At 38.9% G+C, this 14,417-nt stretch overlaps 1 protein-coding gene across 14 annotated transcripts in view; it reads left to right on the top strand.

Moving 5' to 3' along the window:
• Positions 1-14,417, top strand: part of FAM168A (family with sequence similarity 168 member A) — a 206,085-nt gene that overhangs the window by 80,907 nt on the left and 110,761 nt on the right. For 8 of the 14 annotated variants that reach the window (XM_055549026.1, XM_055549043.1, XM_055549033.1 and 5 more), the window contains one exon: positions 2,447-2,530. The exons of 5 other annotated variants lie outside the window; for them this stretch is intronic. In XM_055549026.1, the coding sequence (XP_055405001.1) occupies positions 2,447-2,530 (84 nt within the window). Of the gene's footprint in view, positions 1-2,446; positions 2,531-13,005; positions 13,028-14,417 lie in introns of those variants that run through there. One more of the 14 variants, XM_055549041.1, reaches the window with a different exon arrangement.

The following is a 14,417-nucleotide window of genomic DNA, read 5'->3' as shown; positions in this document are numbered from 1 at the left end:
GTCTACAATGTGAGAGACCTGGGTTCGATCCCTGGGTTGGGAAGATTCCCTGGAGAAAGAAATGGCAACCCACTCCAGTACTCTTGCCTTGAAAATCCCATGGACAGAGGAGCTTGGTGCAGTCTACTATCCATGGGGTCACAAAGAGTCGGGCACGACTGAGTGACTTCACTTTCACTTTAAAAACAGAGCCACCTGGCAAAACCCTATTCTTCTACTTAATAACTTAATAGTTCTTTATACTGCCTGAGCCTCAGTTTCCTCATCATTAAAATGAGAATAGTAATACACAATCATAACAACAATAGCAATCCACCATTTTGGGTAAGTGAATTTCTGTGAACCTCAATTTTCTGTGAAATGGAGGCATTAATTCCTCAGTAACAGATTTGGTTTGATAAAGAAACCAGCTAATATAAATGGAATGCAGGTAAATGGAAGTGCTAAGTAAATGGCTATGACTATTCTTAGGAGATCTGAGAGAAAAGATCCCTGAGGGTAGCATAGTTCCTGTGGGATGGGTCAGGGCTTAATAAATATTCATTGATTAATTCTTTCCATAGGGAGCTCTTATTTCCTTTTCACTTGCTTTCTCTGCTGGTTTTTTTTTTCTCCTACCATCATTTTTGCAGACACAGCAGCTATGGAGTTGTTCTCTCTGAGAGTTTACTTCCCGTGCTATAGTCCTGATTTTGTTGTTCCAAGTTGCTCTCTGTAGAGAAAGTCAGGGTACAAAGGCTGAGTTAATGGTTCACAACTTCCAGTGCCATGTATTTCCGGGTCTAGTGTTTTGTATATAAGATCAAGGAGGGTTTGTCAAAGGTCTTTAAGGAGATGTGATCATGCTATTATTTGCTGTTTCTTTGGTATATGCCAAGAAGGAGGGCTGGCCAGTAAAAAAATGTTTTATGGACCAATAAACTAGATATCTCTGCAAAGCTGGCCTGTGATCTACTCAGCCTCTTTAGGCAAGAGACTCTGGCAAGTTTAAATTCCAACTGTTTCAGTACAGGGTTTCATTTCTCTTTTTGGTCACAGAATTATAGAATCCTTAGATACCTTCAGAAGCTGACACAAAGATGTTAGAGGGCTTGTTTAAGTCATATGGTAAAACCAGAACCTAGATTTCTTCCTTTTAACTCTTCCTGTAGTTCTTTGGAAAAGTAGTTGTTTATTTCCTAGGATGGCTAACCAGCAATGCTAGTTTTAGTTTATATTTTTTTAGTTTATTTTGAGGATACTCTGATTTTCCTTCTTATAAATGCTACAGGATTATATTGAGCTATAAAGTTTGCTAGGTTCTTTCAAGGCCGGTGTTGCTTTTTTCTTTACATCTCTGTGAGATAAGCAAGTCAGATACTCCTAATGATTTGGGTTTTTTAAAAATCTTTTTTTTTCTTCTTAAACTGATGAGAAAATTAAGGCCCAGAGACGGGACATGAGTTGTTCAGAGTCATATAGTGAGTGAATGGTAGGGTTAGAACTAGCAAGAAGTCCATTTTATTTTTAGGTTTTTAATAATCACTGTGAATATTATCATACCTTATCAGTGGATATTATCACTTTCTACAGTTTTTGCCTGTCTGTAAGAGAAAAATGTCTTATTTTAATTTTCATCTCTAAATACTTTTTCATGGCCATTTGTAGTTGTTCTGTGAATTTTGTGTCATTTATTGCACATTTTCCACTAGGTTGTCTTTTATCAATTTTGCAGGGTATGGGAGGCTCTTTGTATATCAAGGCTTTTAGGATATATGCTGCAAATATTTTTGATGTTTTCTTTATGAAACTTGGTGCCTCCCTAGAGCACCCAAAGAGAAAAATCCTTTATATTGGAATAGCTATTTAAGAAAATAGCATACCAAAAGAAAAGCAAACAAAAGATTTAAAAAAAGAAAAAAAATTGCATACTACTGCTACCACTAACACTACTACTGAACTTTATAAAACTTTGTAAGTTTTCCAAAAGCTTTCATATTTTGTATTTTGTCCTTTGAGTAACTACATCAGTATGATTAAAATAAGGTGGATTGAACTCATACTTTTTAACTTTCTTTTTAAAAACTCCATTGAAATGGCATAAAACTAGTATTAACTCACACAGACTAAGAGAATAGAGAAGATGGGAAAGTGAAAAGTGAAAGAGAATGTTGCTCAGTTGTGTCTGACTCTTTGCAACCCCATGGACTATACAGTCCATGGAATTCTCCAGGCCAGAATACTGCAGTGGGTGGCCGTTCCCGTCTCCAGGGGATCTTCCCAACCCAGGGATCAAACCCAGGTCTCCCGCATTGCAGGAGGATTTTTTACCAGCTGAGCTCACTAGGAAAACCCTGAGAAGATAGGAAAGAGGCACAAATGAGAAATGATTTAGTGGATTAGGGAAAGCAGAAACCTGAAGCTACAGAGGGAAATTAATCTGAATAAAGACATCTTTGTCATACAGAACCCTGGAAAGTCCTTGGTATTGGAGATTCTTGGCACCTTGAATGTTAGCATGAGAGATGGAGCCGAAAACAGGAGTTTAGAGGTATGTAAGGAACATTTAAGCTATCAGGTCTTTTTGTCTATTTCAGCAGAACATTGAAGGTTTATCCTCCAGAGAAATAAAATCAGAGAGGCCCTGGATTTGGGATTACCAGATTTAGCTGAGAGTAAACGAGAGGTGACATTCTAAAAACAGGGATTATATGAAGGGCTCCATCTAGTTCTTATCTCTCACACATAGGTAGTCAGGTTTATTCTCCTCAGGTGGGAGATTAGAGGATTTTTTGCTGAGAAACTGACTCTCAGACATTTGGAGACCTCTGCAGTAAAAAAAAAAATTGGCTTGACATTTTTTCTTGTTAACTTTGAAGCCTAGAAGTTAATATGCCCCACTGCCCATGCAGTGTATCTCTGTGTGCCTTCCTCCTAAATATGAATAAAAGAGGCAAAGATCTCCTGATGTTTGAGAAAAATCTCTAACATAACAGAAATGAAACCAAAGAGAAAAGGAACCTTCCCCACCCCAACCCCAAAAGAGAGCAGTGGGGAGAGAGCGCACAGGAGACAATGTAGGGAGCAAAAGAAAATTTGAAAAAACTCAGACCAGAGAAGATACTGCCTCAGTGAAATAAGAATAGGGTCCTGTTTAAAAAAAAAAGGAATAGTCAGACAACAAGAAAGCTGTTTTGGACAGTTGAAAGGATACATCAGAATAAAGAATTTAAAACATGTAGAAAATAAGAGAAGAAATAATAATCCTAAGAGGATCAGTTTTAAGATTTATTTAAATATAAAAGTTATTTAAATTTAAAAAAATTGGTGTAATTATTTTTGATGATTTCATTCTCTCCAATTCCTCTAGTTTTTTCCCTTTTAGGTCTCTGGATCTCCTGATAGTAAGATGTAGAGTCATAAAGGGAAAGAAATCATCAAAAAAATAATACAGCATTTTCCCAGAACTTCAGTACACATATGTTTATATTGGGAAAAAACCCATCAAGCACTCAGTACAATGAATTTTCAAAAAGAAACACATCATTATAAAATTTTAGAACACTGGGTAGAGTGAGAATATCTTAAAAGCTTCTAGAGAATGAACAGGTCACATAAAAAGGCATTGGATTTCTCAAAAGCAGTATTGGAATCTAGAAGAAAGTGGAGGAATTGCCTTACATTCTGAGAAGAAATTATTTCTAACCTAGCATTTTATACTTAACCTAGCATTTTATTTTTGACAACTAACAATAAAATATGAAATTGGAGACATTTTCTGACATCTCAAAAGATTTGTTTCCCATGGATGCTATCTCAGATAACTTGGTAGTTTGATATAGCATAATGAGGATAGGGACGAAATAGGAAGGGAAACAAGGGAACAAGGGAACCCAGCATAGAAAATGAAGGTAAGTCCCCAAATGATTAAGGAGTATTCAAGGACTGCAACTATGCAGGAGACCTAAAGACTAGAGAGAGCTATCAGATTTGAACAAGAGGCTCGAGATCTCCAAGAGATCCTTTAAAGAAAAAACCAAACACATCAGTAAATTATCTAACATGTTCAACCATTTTAAAAAGAATCATAAAGTTGTTTTGGAGAACCTGGAGATGACTTGGGGAAAAGGACATTAAAATCAAGTAAATTAAAAATGAAACAACTGTTAATTCTAGGGAAACCAGAATTCTAGTTATTCAGGAAAGACAGTGTAGTCATAATACACTATGTGGCTTAGCTGTGAAAATCATTATAAATCATAATATAGACCCTGAGTATTCTTGAAGAAAATAAGAAAGTGTTGGGATATTTGTTCCTCCAGATAACAAAACTTATTTAAAAGCTTTGGGAATCACACCTTGGTGTATTAACAAGAGAAATGAAAGCTGCCAACCACATAAAAGGCTTCCCAGGTGGTGCTAGTGGTAAAGAACCCACCTGCCAATGTAGGAGATGTAAGAGACCTGGGTTTAATCCCTGAGTCAAGAAGATGCCCTGGAGGAGGGCATGGCAACCCACTCCAGTATTCTTGCCCAGAGAATCCCTTGGACAGAGGAGCCTGGTGAGCTATCGTCCACAGGGTCACAAAGACTAGGACTGAGGCAACTTAGCACAGCACTGAACATAGCCACATAAAGGCTTTTGTACAAATTTTCATAAAAACATTGTTTATAATAGCTAAAATTTGAAATCAGCCTGTTGTAGGTTGAATTGTAGTCTCTCTAAATGAATCAGTTGTAATCTCCCCAAAATAATATAGACTCTGAATATTAATTTTTTATTGGGGTATAGTTGATTTATGAATATAAATTTTGAACAGCATTTTATTTGAAATAATTATAGATTTACAGGAAGTTGCAAAGATAAACAGAGAGGCCTCATATATCATTTACCCAGTTTCCTCCAGTGGTTACATCTTGTTACAACTGTAGTATAGTATCAAAACCAGGAAAATGACATTGGTGCAATGTGTATATATAGTGCCATTTAGTCACATGTGTAGATTTGTGTAATCATCACTGCAGTCATGGTTCAGCATTCCATAACTACAAAAATTTTCCTCACTCTACTCCTTTATAGTCACAGAACACCTGTTATCCTCCTCTCTGACTCCTGGAAACCACATTTATCTAACACTTGTATAATTTTGTTTTTCAAGATTAAATCTATAAGTGGAATCAAACAGTATGCAAGTGGTTATATGTATATGTTTTGGCTGTGACGGGTCTTCCTTCCTGCACTCAGGCTTTCTCTAGTTGTGGCGAGCACAGGCTACCCTTTGTTGTTGTGTGTGGACTCCTCATTGCAGCAGCTTCTGTTGTTGTGGAGCACAGGCTTTAGTCATGTAGGCTTCAGAGGCTGTGGCACTCAGGCTCAGTAGTTATGGCACACAGGCTTAGTTGCTCCAAGGCATGTGGAATCTTCCTGGACCAGAGATCAAACTGGTATCCCTTGCATTGCAAGGCAGATTCTTAACCACTGAATTACCAGGGAAGCTCTCTGAGTGAAAGTCACTCAGTCGTGTCCAACTCTTTGCAACTCCATGGACAGTAGCCCACCAGGCTCCTCTGTCCATGGAATTCTCCAGGCAAGAATACTGGAGTGAGTTGCCATTCCCTTCTCCAGGGGATCCTCCTGACCCAAGGATTGAACCTGGTCTCCTGCATTGCAGGAAGCCCTCTGGTTCATTTCTTTTTGGTTGCTGAGTAGTATTCCATGGATTGGGCATATCCTAAATATTAATGTAACTAAAAATTGTGATGTGACTATGTTAGTGGAATGGGAAGTGTGTGTACATGTGTATGTATGAGTGGTCATGGGAGTGACAATAACGATATGAAAGAGCAAATCTTCATAACAGAGAGATGATAAATAGTGAGTAAAATTGATCCCCAAAGAGCCAGTATACGTATATTTTTGGAAATAAGGAGAAAAATACTAAAAGAGCTAAAAGTTGAAAGTGATTGCCTTTGAGAAGCAGAAATTCGCAGTAAGGTAGTGGATTACTGCTTTTTGTTATATGACTGAAATCAACAATTACCATACTTAAAAATAAGGCCCAGAGACTTAATGGGCCCAAAGTTTTAGAATGAATAACTAGAGAAGCTGAGCCTTCAGCTCTGGCTCCCTACTCTCACCAGTGACCTTTCTGCCTCACCCTGCCTTGGAATGTTTGCTGATGTTCATAGGAGTGAAAGCTTGTGCTCCCAACAGAGCCCTCTCAGTGTTTTTGTATTGGTTGTTATAGTCTCTGCCTTTGGGATACTGTAAAATATGTGATACAGCAAACACAAGAGTCCTCAAGACTCAGTTTCTAAGTGACTGATACTGGGGTAAAAAATCACCGTAAAACTGCTTTTTTGAAATGCCAACTTGACAGCCATGTCCATTTTCATTTCTTTTGATGGACTAGGGATGGCTCTTTTATAGGAATTACATGGATCCACTTTTTGGTTTTTTGTTTTGTTTTGTTTAAAAATTGGTTGCTGGCCCCTGACAAAATACTCCTGTCATGAGAGAGGGAAGTCACAGCTTAGGCTTAGGAATCAGAGAACTTGAATGCAATCTACTGCTTGGCTACTCTCTGTTTTGGTTTTTGTTTTGGAGGGAGTTGTTTGTTTCTCCTTCAGCAAAGTAGAATTCCTTCTTTTCTAAGCTACAATTTCAGCTTCCTTGAAACTTCCCTCTTTGACACCTTTGCTGAACTGTAGTATTCCCAGATTTCCTGTGCCCATGATAGTTCTTTGGGTTACTTCTGCAAATGATTTATTGCTCACTCATCATGCATGAGAATTTTATTTTCAGTGAAAAATCCCATTGTCTAGTGCTGGGGAATCATTCTTCGCCTGCCTGTGCCAACTATAAGATACAAGTCCAGAGTGAAGGCTTTAGAATGAGCCAGTGCCCTAGTGGTAAACTTAAAATATTAGGTTACCTCCTTCCCCACTGTTATTACCATTGCAGCATTCTTGTCCACAAGCATTAGCCGCAAGCTCCTTTGGTTTTCTTTGCTTGCTTACTGATGAGGCTGCTCTGTGGTGGTTTTATCCAGTTGAAGACTAATTTCCTAACTGTGAAGATGTTATCGCCACCAGAGCAAAATGTCATGACCAAATATGAGCAAAACCAAGAGCAGAGTTTCATTTTTATTACTTGCCACCCCCTGGGCTCAGTGGTGAGGAAGAGGGGGGCCCTCGGCCTGGCCAAGTGCTCTTGATCACAGGGTATATAGAGGTAGGAGTGTCTCAGCTTTTTCCCGAGGAGCAATCTATGGAGGGTTCCACAGGTGTCAAAGAGTGCTGTTATTTAGACTGTCCTGGAGAGGGGGCCAAAGGACTCCTTTTATGGCTCCTGCTTGAGAGACATAATCAACATTCATAGGCTAGGTTGCACATGCAGGAAAAACCATCAATTCTTTCAAATTATAACTCTAAAATCAATCTTATTATTTAAATAATAGCACATATATTTCCTAAAACTACCATAATAAAAAGGTATCAGCTCATTTAGAACTTGATACTTGCTGGTTTTAACTAATAGTAGAGATAGGCTTCCGGACCAAACCACCTTGCTGTAAAGTAGTGTTTGCTGGGAGATCCCAGGCATGCGAGGTAGTTTTCTAGCAACAATTGCCAGTAATGTTTTTTTTCAGCTGGTTATTTCAGTTGTCTTTGGGTGCAGGGATAAATTTGACAGTAGTATGAAATAATGTGTAAACCTGACTCTTTTTTTCGTGGGCTTGACAGATGATAAGAGGACAAAGACTTTGGGCAGAGTAAGCCTTTGGGTAGCATATGTAGGGAGCCACTTTCATGTTCTGAATTCTATAAAGGAGCCATTTCTTTTTAGATAGGGGCATCCTTTGGGGATAGGCTTGATCATCCTCCCCATTTAAGGACTGTAGTTTCAGTGAAACATTTTGAGATGTCTGCTAAAAAAAAAAAAACCTAGGTCAAATCAGGTATGATTTATGAAATGCACCATTAATGAGACAGTGAGAAAGTCAATTTTGTCTTTCTGTGTCCTGAAATTCTAAAGAGGTTAATTACAGGAAGTCCTTCAAACCATATGGTTCTTTGTCTTGGAAACATTCCTGTTTTTGAATAACGTGCTTGCTATGTGACTACCTCTGGTCATATGAAACTCCAGTACTTTGGCCACCTGATGCGAAGAATGGACTCATTGGAAAAGACCCTGATCCTGGGAACGATTGAAGGCAGGAGTAGAAGGGGATGACAGAGGGTGAGATGGTTGGATGCCATCACTGACTTGATGGACATGAGTTTGAATAAACTCCAGAAGTTGGTGATGGACAGGGAAGCCTGATGTGCTATAGTCCATGGGGTTGCAAAGAGTCAGACACGACTGAGCGACTGAACTGAACTGGTTATACAGTATCCAGTATCAGCATTTATTGCTTGAGTTCTTCTGTTTTATATCTGAACTTATATAAAGCTAGCTTCAAATATGTTTAAATTAGAGTTTTGAGAGGTGAATCTACTGATGTGCTGCACTCATTGATCTATGAGTAACCCAACAGTGTTGCTTCAGAATTCTCTTGTCTGGTCTTTTTGCGACTCTCCACCTTGTTCATTCTATACTGTCCACAGTCTTCTCTTAAAAGAATGTTGAGCTCTTTTCTGCCTCAATACCTTTTCTCATGCTGTTACTTTCCCTGAAATGTTTCCATGTTCTTCCCTCCAACCTGGCTAACTACTCCTCTGTTATGACTCATTTAAATGTCCCTACCTTAGAGTATTCTTTCTTGACTTGTCATTCTTGAGAATATCTCTGTTTGCTTCTTTATGAGCATCTCTTACATGTTGTAATGATAGGATGTATTAGTTTTTCTCACCTACTTTTCGACTTTTTCCTCCTCTGGAGTATAAACTATGTGAGGACAGGGATAGTGGCTGAGCGGTTCACTATTGTATTCTCAGTGCCTAACACAATGTCTTGGGTCTGACACACAGTAGGAATTTGTAACAAATATTTGTTGATAACCTGAATGAATGAAGGAGCCCCTTCTTTTGGGGGAACATCTAGGAGAACCAGACAGAAACTGAATGGCCTGTGATTGACTATATTTAGGGGGCCCATTCTTTGCTTATCTTTGGAAGTCACACAGCATTACTTCCCATGCCTTCTATTGGTTGGACTAGTCCAGTTCAGATTCCCTGAGAGGAGAGTTAGGCTATCTGTACCTCTTCGTGGCCTGTGGCAATCTTTGGAAAATACAGTCTGTCACGATACATTATTCCGAGCTGGGTATTAACTATCACCTCTGAGAAATGGATGTAGCTCTATTATTGGCATTTATACTACTCTGATATCCCTGGATAAACACCCCTGGAATATAGAGACATAGAGGTTCAGATCATGATTCTATCACTTACTAGTGATAGAGAAAGAAAACCTATCAGAAAATGTAAGTGGTTTCTACATTCATTCAGGCTTTCAATAAATGTATTCTGAGTACAATGTGCCAAAACTTGGACGTTCTGTTAGACACTGAGAACACAGTAGTGAGCCATACAGTTTTTGTTACTGCCCTCAAAGCAGACAGTCCCCTAAACTCCACTGCCTCTTTTTTTTTTTTTAAAGACTTTTCTTAGGGCAGTTTTAGGTTTACAACAAAATTGAGAGGGAGACACAGAGATTTCCCATATACCTCTCCCCTAACTTGTGCATGCATAGTTTCACCCATTATCAAAATCATTCATCAGGATGGTGCATTCAAATGAGCTTACACTGAAACATCAAGATTACTCAAAGTCCGTAGTTCTCCTCAGGCTTCACTCTTGACATTGTACATCCTATGGGTTTAGACAAATATATAATGCCATGTATACATTATTGTTCATTGGAAAGACTGATGCTGAAGGTGAAACTCCAATACTTTGGCCACCTGATGTGAAGAGTTGACTCATTGGAAAAGACCCTGATGCTGGGAGGGATTGGGGCAGGAGGAGAAGGGGAAGACAGAGGATGAGATAGCTGATGGCATCACCGACTCGATGGACATGAGTTTGGGTAAACTCTGGGAGTTGGTGATAGACAGGGAGGCCTGGCGTGCTGCAATTCATGGGGTCACAAAGAGTCGGACACGACTGAGCGACTGAACTGAACTGAATACATGATTATTGGGCTTACCTGGTAGCTTAGATGGTAAAGAATCCACCTGTAATGCAGGAGTCTCAGGTTCGACCCCTGGGTCAGAAAGATACGCTGGAGAAGGGAATGGCTACCCACTCCAGTATTCTTGCCTGGGAAATCCCATGGACAGAGGAGCTCGGGGGTCTATAGTCCATGGGGTCACACAAGAGTCAGACTTGACTTAGCTATTAAGTAACAACAACAAAAAAACAACGACCTTCTGTATCACACAGGGAACTATTCTTAATATCTTGTAATAACCTGTAAAAAAATCTGAAATAACATATATCTGAATGATTTTGCTCTACACTTGAAACTACCACAGCATTGTAAATTGACTATCCTTCAGTTTAAAAAAAAAATTTTAACTGTTCAGACAATAAAAAGATCAGTGGTTGGTGGGAATGGGAAGGGGAGAGTAGGATGAATAGATTTTTAAAGCAATGAAATATTCTGTAAGATATTATAATAATGTATAAAAAATATAGTCACTCACTCTTCTGACTCCAGGGGATCTTCCCGACCAAGGGATTGAACCCACATCTCCTGCATTGGCAGGTGGGTTTTTTACCACTGAGTCACCAGAGAAACCTCCTTGTTTTTTTCACCTATGTTATATATAGTGTATATATATTAATCCCAAACTCCTAATTTATCTTCTCCTCCCCATCCCCTTTAGTAATCAATAAATTTGTTTTTTAGGTCTGTGAATCTATTTCTGTTTTGTAAATAAGTTCATTTATATAATTTTTTAAGATCCATCTTCATAATTTTTGCTTTTTCCAGAATGTTTACGCTAAGTCACTTCAGTCGTGTCCGACTCTGTGCGACCCATAGACGGCAGCCCACCAGGCTCACCCTTCCCTGGGATTCTCCAGGCAAGAACACTGGAGTGGGTTGCCATTTCCTTCTCCAATGCATGAAAGTGAAAAGTGAAAGGGAAGTCGCTCAGTCGTGTCTGACTCTTAGTGACCCCATGGACTGCAGCCTACCAGGCTCCTCCATCCATGGGATTTTCCAGGCAAGAGTACTGGAGTGGGGTGCCATTGCCTTCTCCGAGAATGTTGTATAGTATCGTTGTAATCATACAATATGTAGTCTTTCAAGATTATATATTTAATAATATACATTTAAGTTTTCTCCATGTATTTGCATGGCTTTATAGCTTTTTTTTTTTTTTTTAAGTTCTAAGTGATAATCTATTGTCTGGACATACTACAGTTTATTTATCCTTTCACCTACTGAAGGACATCTTGGTTGCTTCAAAGTTTAAACAATCATGAATAAAGCTGTTATAAACATCTTTGTGCCAGTTTTTGTGTGGACATGAATAACAAAGAGTGTGGTTGCTGGTTTATGTGCTAAGAATATGTTTAATTTTGTAAGAAACTGACAGACTGTCTTCCAGAGTCGCTGTACCATTTTGCGTTCCCACTAGCATTGTACAAGAGTTCCTATTGCTTCACATCCTCACCAGCATTTGTTGTTGTCAGTATTCCAGATTTTGGTCATTCTAATAGGTGTGTAATAGCATCTTGTATTGTTTTAATTTGCATTTCCCTGATATTTTTATATGTTTATTTTCCATCTGTATATCTTCTTTGATCACATGTCTATTAAGGTCTTTGGTCCATTTTTTAAATTGGGTTGTTTGCTTTGTTATTGTTGAATTTTAAGAATTCTTTGTATGTTTTTGGATAATAGTCCTTACCAGGTGTGTATTTTGCAGATATTTTCTCATAGTCAATAGTTTGTTTTTTAATTATTTTGAATGTGAGTTTTGCAGAGTACAAGTTTTTAATCAAGTCCAGCTTATTTCTTTCACAGTTTGTGCCTTTGGTGTTATATTTAAAGATGCATTCAGTTCAGTTCAGTTCAGTTGCTCAGTCATGTCCGACTCTTTGCGACCCCATGAATCGCAGCACACCAGGCCTCCTGTCCATCACCAACTCCCGGAGTTCACTGAGACTCATGTCCATCGAGTCAGTGATGCCATCCAGCCATCTCATCCTCCATCGTCCCCTTCTTCTCCTGCCCCCAATCCCTCCCAGCATCAGAGTCTTTTCCAATGAGTCAACTCTTCGCACGAGGTGGCCAAAGTACTGGAGTTTCAGCTTTAGCATCATTCCTTCCAAAGAAATCCCAGGGCTGATCTCCTTCAGAATGGACTGGTTGGATCTCCTTGCAGTCCAAGGGACTCCCAAGAGTCTTCGCCAACACCACAGTTCAAAAGCATCAATTCTTCGGTGCTCAGCTTTCTTCACAGTCCAACTCTCACTTCCATACATGACCACTGGAAAAACCATAGCCTTGACTAGACGGCCCTTTGTTGGCAAAGTAATGTGTCTGCTTTTGAATATGCTATCTAGGTTGGTCATAACTTTCCTTCCAAGGAGTAAGCGTCTTTTAATTTCATGGCTGCAGTCACCATCTGCAGTGATTTTGGAGCCCCCAAAAATAAAGTCTGACACTGTTTCCACTGTTTCCCCATCTATTTGCCATGAAGTGATGGGACCAGATGCCATGCTCTTCGTTTTCTGAATGTTGAGCTTTAAGCCAACTTTTTCACTCTCCTCTTTCACCTTCATCAAGAGGCTTTTTAGTTCCTCTTCACTTTCTGCCATAAGGGTGGTGTCATCTGCATATCTGAGGTTATTGATATGCTTACCCATACCCAAGATTACGCCTATGTTATCTTCTAGGAGTTTTATAGTTGTATTTTACATGAAAATCTATGGTTGGTTTTGAGGTAATTTTTTGAAAGATGTAAGATCCATGTCTGGATTTGTTTTCTTTGTTTTGCTTGTAGATGTCCAATTGTTCCAGTGTCATTTGTTGAAGAGACTGTCTTTGCTCCATTGTATTGCCTTTTTGCTCCTTCATTGAAGATCAGTTGACTATATTTATGTGGCTGTATTTTGGGGCTGTGTGTTCTGTTCCATTGATCTCTATGTCTATTCTTTCACTGGTATCACACTGTCTTAATTACTATAAGTCTTGAAGTTGGTAGCATCATTCCTCCAACTTTGTTCTTCAGTGTTGTGTGGGCTATCCTGGGTCTTTTGCCTCTCTCTATAAACTGTAAAAATCAGTTTGTCATTATCTGTAAAATAATTAGTTGGGATTTTTATTGGAATTGTATTGAATCCATAGATCAAGTAGGGAACAACTGACATTTTAACAATATTGAGTCTTTCTATTCCCAAACATGGAATATCTTTCTGCTTTATTTAGTTGTTCTTTTATTTCATTTATCAGAATTTTGTAGTTTTCCTTATATAAATCTTATATATATATATATATATAGTTAGATATACTTAAGTATTTAATTTTCTTTCCTTTTGTAATGGTATTTTGTTTTTAATTTTGCATTAACTTATTCATTGTTAATAATAGAAAAGCAGTTGACTTTTGTAATTAACCTTTTATCCTGCAATCTTGCTATAATCACTATTAATTCCAGGAGTTTTTTTTTTGTCAGTGTTTTTGTATTTTCGGCATACATGATTATTTCATTTGTGAACAGATACAATTTTATGTCTTCCTTCCCTACCTGTGTACCCTTGTTACTGAACCCAGGTCTAGCTGCTCATGGCTCAAGAGCCATTAAAGAGGCCAGGTTGGTGGAAAGGAAAGTTTGCTTTATTTCAGGTGCTGGTGACTAGGGTTGGGGGGGTGGTGAATATTTGTCCAAAGGCCAACTCCCCCTTGACAGTCAGGGGCAAGAGCTTTTATAGACACAGCGTGGGGAGTGGGGCTACATGCAGAAACAGCACAATCAATTCTGACAGTCATCTTAAAATTGGTCATTGGTGGTCTGAGCAGCATCACCTTAACTGTTTGTGAAGTGAAAGTCGCTCAGTCGTGTCCGACTCTTTGCAACCCAATGGACTATATAGTCCATGAAATTCTCCAGGCCAGAATACTGGAGTGGGTAGCCATTCCCTTCTCCAGAGGATCTTCCCAACCCAGAAATTGAACCAGGGTCTCCTGCATTGCAGGCAGATTCTTTACCAGCTGAACCTCCAGGGAAGCCCTTTAACTGTTTTAGGAACTGTTAATCTTCAGTTCCAGAGTCAGTTTGTCTTCATTTCTTGAGGCCAGTTCTCGGAATTGGTGGCAGCTTATGTCATGACTACAAGCTGGTCATCGTTAGTTAACTTCTCCACCTGGTGGGGGTTTCAGTATATATAAGACAGCTCACAGGATATAGCTTAGAATTTGCTCCTTGAGAAGGAACTAAAGGTCCTTGACTCTGCTTAATGACTACATTATTATTATT

This window comes from Bubalus kerabau, chromosome 15, assembly GCF_029407905.1.
Source record: "Bubalus kerabau isolate K-KA32 ecotype Philippines breed swamp buffalo chromosome 15, PCC_UOA_SB_1v2, whole genome shotgun sequence".
Taxonomy (NCBI): domain Eukaryota; kingdom Metazoa; phylum Chordata; class Mammalia; order Artiodactyla; family Bovidae; genus Bubalus; species Bubalus kerabau.
The sequence above is the reverse complement of the archived record's forward strand: the minus strand, read 5'-3'. Positions and strand labels throughout refer to the sequence as shown.